We start from the raw sequence: 6,337 nt of genomic DNA, 5'->3' as shown, positions 1-6,337 counted from the left end.
ACACACACACACACACACACACACACACACACACACACACACACACACACACACACACACACTCCCCTCTTGCTCCTGCAGGCAGTCTTTATTCTTCAAGCTGGGTCCTCTACCAGAGGCCTGGGAGCTTGAGGGTCCTGCGCAGTATCTTAGCTGTTCCCAGGACTGCGCTCTTCTGGACAGAGATCTCAGATGTTGTTCCTGGGATCTATTGGAGCCACTCACCTAGCTTCAGGGTCACTGCACCTTGTGCTCTGATTACCACAGGGACCACTGTTACCTTCACCCTCCACACCTTCTCGAGCTCTTCTCTGAGCCCTTGGTACTTTTCCAGCTTCTTGTGTTCCTTCTTCCTGATGTTGCTGTCATTCGGTATCGCTACGTCTATCACTACGGCCGTCTTCCTGTGCTTGTCCACCACTGCTATATCTGGTTGGTTAGCCATCACTATTTATGTCCATCTGTATCTGGATGTCCCACAGGACCTTAGCTCGGTCATTCTCGACCACCCTAGGGGGTGTCTCCCATTTTGACCTCCGGACATCCAGGCCATGCTTGGCACACACTATGCCGGCCACTTGGTTGGGGCGTTCCATGTATGCCCTGCCTGCTAGAATCTTGCACTCTGCTGTGATGTACTGGAGCATCTTTACACAGCCTTCATCTGGGGCCTTGCTTGGTTGTGATAGACCCCAGCCTCTAAGGATCTTGTACTTAGAGCTTGTTCATGTGCTTCCATGATTAGTGCCTCTGTGCTGTCTTTCAATCCAGCTTTGTCAGCCTGCTGGTAGGATTTCTAGATGTCAGCCACTTCCTCTATCTGCCAGTGGTACATACCGTGCAGAGGGCTTGTCCTTCCATGATGGTTCCTCCTCTTGCTCTGCTTTCTTGGGTTGCTGCTGCCTCAGGTATTCATTGAGCACCTGGTTGGTTGTGGCCATCTTCCTGATATAACCGAGGATGTTTGTTGTCTCATCTTCGACTGTGGTACTGACACTCACTAGTCCCCGGCCTCCTTCCTTCCGCTAAGCGTACAGTTTCAGGGTGCTGGACTTGGGATGAAACCCTCCATGCATGGTCAGGAGCTTCATTGTATTGATGTCAGTGGCTTCTATCTTCTCCTTTGGCCAACTTATTATTGCAGCAGGGTACCTGATCGTGGGCAGGGCATGGGTGTTATAGCCCAGATCTTGTTCTCTTCATTCAGCTCACTCCTCAGGACTTGCCTGACCCTCTGCAGGAACTTAGTGGTTGCGGCTTTCCTAGCGGCCTCTGTGTAGTTCCCATTTGCCTGTGGGATTCCCATGTACTTGTAGCTGTCTTCGATGTCTGCAATGTTGCCTATGCAGAACAGCAGTGGGAACAGCGCATCTCCTTGGTAGATACCACACTTGATGGTGACTTGTGCTATGGGCTTGAAGTCGACCTCTATTGTTGTACCCATTGAGTTTGTGATGAAAGCTCTTAGAGTCCTAAAACATGGTGGAGGTAGAGATTGCTTGTGTGGTTAAGAGTTTAAGTGAGTCACTAGTGTTTATTGATGGTTTAACTGCTGATAGCAGTAGCAGGATCAACCTCAAGTGTACAGAATCTCTTCATTGTATCAGTGAGCCTTTTACATGAACCAAGCCTTTTGGACTCTTATCATCCATGGAAAGTACTTCTGGAACTTCCTCAAAGGACTTGATGATTTTTTCCATTAAATTCAAGATGAAGGTCATCATGCATTACATGACATTAAGTGTTTGTAGATTAATGTCAAACCGTTTTCTTTTCCCGTTAATGAGTGAACATTTTGCGACTGTGTGAGGTGTCAGAATTTCTTATAGTTTGCATTTTAGAATTCAAATTTGTAACAGTCTTTTCATTTCTTTTATTATTATTATTTTGGTTGAAAAACAATAAAAATCAAATCAGGCCAGCAAGCAGGTGTTATTGCACATTGGTGTAATACAGGTTTATACTTACGAATTAATTTTTTATAGTACTTTCAAGCTCAGAATTGGATATGAATAATGGAGTCATTTCAATGATTTCATGTTTACTTATTATTATTATTATTATTATTATTATTATTATTATTATTATTATTATTATTATTATTATTATTATTTTTATTTTTATTTATTTATTAATTTTTTTATAATTACAAAAAATAAAAAATAAAAACAAAATAATTTTTCAACTATGAGATAAAGTATTTCTCATTCTCTCTGTAAGTCAGAAGCATAGTAGATGACACCTTTTGGCTAGCAACAATATTATAAATAGTAAATGCATCTCTGACTATTCACACCAAGCACATTTATTCTACATCTAAGTACTTGGAACCTGTATATTTTTAAAAGACCAGGCTTTTCAGGCTCATCAGAACTCATGAGGTTCCCTTACTAACCTCCTCAAGAATCCCTGAAATCCTGTTAAATGTTTCCTCTGGGATTTTTTTTCCCACTCCAAGACCCCTATAACATCATGTAGGCTTGTTTTATTTACCACAAGTCTTTGCCTTTGAGACTTTTGTTTCAGTTGATTTGTATCCCCTTTAAAGCATCTAAAACTCTAAAGATTTCATTTCAAACTCTAAGCAGCAATGCTATCTTGTTAAGTTGCCAGTCAACCTAGCAGGGGGTAAAGTTGCACTGAGCTGAGCTATATAATCTGCTGTTGTGTTGTGGCACAACCAAGGTCACAAACAAGAGTCAGGAGGCTGAAGTGACCTGATAGCTTAGCGGTTAGAATGCATTTCACATGGGGAAAATAAAATAACTTCAAGCTGTGAGTCCCCTGTTTTTCGCAAGTCATTCCTCTGCCCTCTTTCCACTCTAACTATCCAATGATGCCAAAACTTCTTTCTTTTTAATGTACTTTCTCTATGCATCCTTTCCCATTGCTCATTGAAGCTTAACCTATAAAAGAAATCCAAATTTAACAACAAAATGTAGCCTTTTAAAAATATTTAACCACAGTTATACTGATAGTTACACTGATAAATATAGGATATAGTGGTAAGGTATGTTTTTAAAGAGAGTGTTTTTTTTTGGCTTTAAATGATTATGTCAATCATAATCAGGGACTGCAAATATCCAATCTGAAAAAGAATTACAACACAATGCAGAAAGCCTGAATGGGAGAGTCAAGGCTGTAGCGGCACATTTTCATATTCAGCCGTCACACATTTTTTGGCTGTGTAGTGTATTTTAGCAACTGATAACTGAAGGGAGGGAAGTGAAGGAATGCAGGGTCTGTTCTAGGAGAAAAAAACAGAGGACCAAGTGAGTTTTTCAGTTACAGTCAGAATTCTTCTGCATATCATTCAGCTCAGCCATGTTGGATTTGTGTGGGCCCAGTTAAACTTTCCCGAAACAGGTCTGTGTTGGCGGTAGCTGGGCGGGAACTGACCGCGGTGCTGATAATCTGCAGCGTGGTGTACTGCATCAAAGCAGCGGGAACAACCACCGGTGTATGGCCTTCAAAATAAAAGGATGGGAAGTGTATAATATTTGCTAAGCCTTCATTGGCAGACAAAACATCTATGTTGCACGATTTATGTCCTTTTATTCTGTTTATATAGTTTTAAGGATGTTTTTCTTAGGTGCACTGTACATGGGTTCCTGTATGAGCTGGGAGAGACTCCAGCAAGCCAGGGAATTTTTTTGTGTGTTCATTTTTCATGCAGAGCGAAGGTTTAGGGTGTTGATTTATTATTCATTCAAATGTTTTAAGTTTACTCTGTGTAATTATTCTTTTCAATTTTACTTAAAAAAACAACAACATGTTTTATCATAGTTTTAATTTGGACATTATCATAATATATTTACTATTGTACTTTCTGCCGTGCCAAGGGTGTATCTTCATGCTTGAGTTAAAAAAACAAACAAAAATCGGGGGGGCTTTTTCTTTTATTTTGAAGAAACCCTGCGGAAGTTGGTTTGCTTATTTTAGTTTGGTTGTCAGTGTAAGCTTTACCAAAGCTGCTAAGTGTGAAGTCGACGGCTGTTGTCAAATCAATGACATGAGAGAAAGACGCAACCTGCTGAGTTTCTTCATTCACATGAATGTAGCATAGGTTTTCCGGTAGCCAGTTTCATACCAGTAGTTAAACGCAAAAGGCCCAGGTGAAACACAACATAGGGCTTTATAAGTTAACCATCGGTTTACTACAACAGTTAGAACAAACGACAATGGCATGCACCTGTCTAACGCAGACATGAATTATTAATATCAATTAGTTCGAAAGCTAAAGTGAATAGTGACCGTTTGCATCGGTCAAGTTTGACTTTAATGATGCGTTCAAGGACGCGTCGTCAGCTCCGTCCCCAAGGTGGTAAAACTAACATCCTATGCTTTGCTGATGCTGATTTCCACTCACCCGCGATGAAACGGTCCGCATCACCAGATACATGGAAGTCAGCAGCGTTAACATGGTGCCGCTGGTGTTTAGTTGTCTTCTACTAAAAACAGACGTCCTCTGAAGCAGAAATGGCGCCTCAGTAACGAGAGAAAGACACACAGAGAGGGAACCACACACAGACACCCTCAGAAAGAGAATACGGCAGGCGAGGATCCCACCGCGACACCAAAAGCGACTGTACCCGCGGTGCAGTCACATTCACGGCTTCTTGTTTCTCGTATGCCCGAGTCACACCTCCACTCTCTACCTATACACACACATTAACACACAAACACGCACGATTGCTGCAGTCCGTCTAGTCCCTTAATGAGATTTTGAGGACGCAAATAGCCTCTGACCAAACCGCTAAAGCTTTTCCTCTGCAACCATAGGTGTAAATTAATCGTCATAATGGGCGTAATATGGTAGTGCTTTTCTAATAAGAATATCTGTAGTAGGTGACGTCACTGCAGGGGAACGGGATATCATGGCTGCTCCAACTCAAAATGTATGTTTTTCAGGTCACATGAGGACTGCTGCAGAATCAACGCTGTCTTGGAAGGAAAGCAAGGGGCAATAGTAATGCAGGTGTTGATACAGAGATGTGCAAAGACCTTCAGACAGGGCTCGATTTAAAGACAGAAAAACTCACAATGTTCAAATAAACTGTTTTGAGGTTAGGGGAGTTCGGGTACAAGAAAGTTGGCCACAATTATATTTGATCATGTAATAATCAAGCTATTGTTTCGTGATTAATTGATTTAACTACTCTTTTGATGATACATGTTCAAATGGGAAGATGGAACCTAAAGTATATTTACATTTTAAGGAGACTAAGGTGAAATATAAGTTTGGACACACCTTCGCATTTAATGTTTTTTCTTTATTTTCACTTCTTTCTACATTGTAGATACATACTGAAAACGTCAAATATATGAAGCAAGATATATGGAATTATGTAGCAAAGAAAAAAAAAGATAAATAACTCTAAATATATTGCTGTGTTGACAGCGCCGCAAACCTTTGGCCTTCTCTCGCTGAGCTTCATGATGTAGTCACCTGAAATGGTTTTCACTTCACAGCTGTGCCTTGTCAGGGTTCACTTGTGGAATTTCTTGCCTTCTTAATGAGGTTGGGACGATCAGTTGTGTTGTGCAGAAGTCAGGCTGGTACAGAGCTGCCAGCCCTATTTGACAACTGTTAGAATTCATATCATGGCAAGAACCAATCAGCTAAGTAAAGAGAAATGACAGTCCATCATTACTTTAAGAACTGAAGGTCAGTCAGTCTGGAAAATTGCTAAAACTTTGAATGTGTCCCCAAGTTCAGTTGCAAAAATCATCAAGCGGTATGACAAAACTGGCTCACATGAGGACCGCTGCAAGAAAGACTGTTAAATCTTTCAGTGTTTAAAAGCAAGGCTCCATTGTGTAAATTAGCATATTTATGCATAGTGTAGCAGTAGTGTCTACTTTAAAATCACTTTAAAAAGCTAGTGTTCACAAAGAAAGATGCAGAGTTGCAGTAAGCTGCAATAAGTAAAGATACTGATGCCAGTAGCTGTGCGTGCTGACATTGTTCACAAAGGACATTTTACATGCTGGCAGGTTTCTGACTGGGGGACCTGTACCCATTAAGATCATTCTGTGAAATCTTTATGGGTTAGTTAATGATAGATTTGAACGTTTTCTCCCCTCTTATGCACAGATGCAGCACTGATTCAGTCTGTGAGTTATATGCCTTTTGTATTCTTGTACTATTCTTAAGTCAGAATGAAGTCGTTTAACAAACATTCCTATGAAAGTAGTCAGGTGGAGACTGACCAATAATAACTGAAAAAGTATCCAATACTCACTGAAGAAGTTGAGTTTTGCACAGTACTGTGTGTATTATTATTCTCGCTTTAAATACTGCAGCTATTTAGGGAAGGGAAACAGAAAAAGAACG

General features: G+C 40.7%; 1 protein-coding gene across 1 annotated transcript in view; it reads right to left on the bottom strand.

Moving 5' to 3' along the window:
* Positions 1-4,802, bottom strand: part of LOC102293436 (malate dehydrogenase, cytoplasmic) — a 13,211-nt gene extending 8,409 nt beyond the window's left edge. Inside the window, exon 1 of the mRNA XM_005941224.1 lies at positions 4,370-4,802. Within this exon, the coding sequence (XP_005941286.1) occupies positions 4,370-4,423 (54 nt within the window). The 5' untranslated portion in view covers positions 4,424-4,802. The remainder of the gene's footprint in view (positions 1-4,369) is intronic.
* Between the last annotated feature and the right edge of the window lie 1,535 nt (positions 4,803-6,337).

The sequence above is a fragment of the Haplochromis burtoni genome, unplaced genomic scaffold, assembly GCF_018398535.1.
Source record: "Haplochromis burtoni strain Fernald_Lab_line unplaced genomic scaffold, NCSU_Asbu1 Contig_303, whole genome shotgun sequence".
NCBI classification, from domain to species: domain Eukaryota; kingdom Metazoa; phylum Chordata; class Actinopteri; order Cichliformes; family Cichlidae; genus Haplochromis; species Haplochromis burtoni.
Note: the sequence above shows the minus strand (reverse complement) of the source record. Positions and strands in the feature narration are given on the sequence as shown.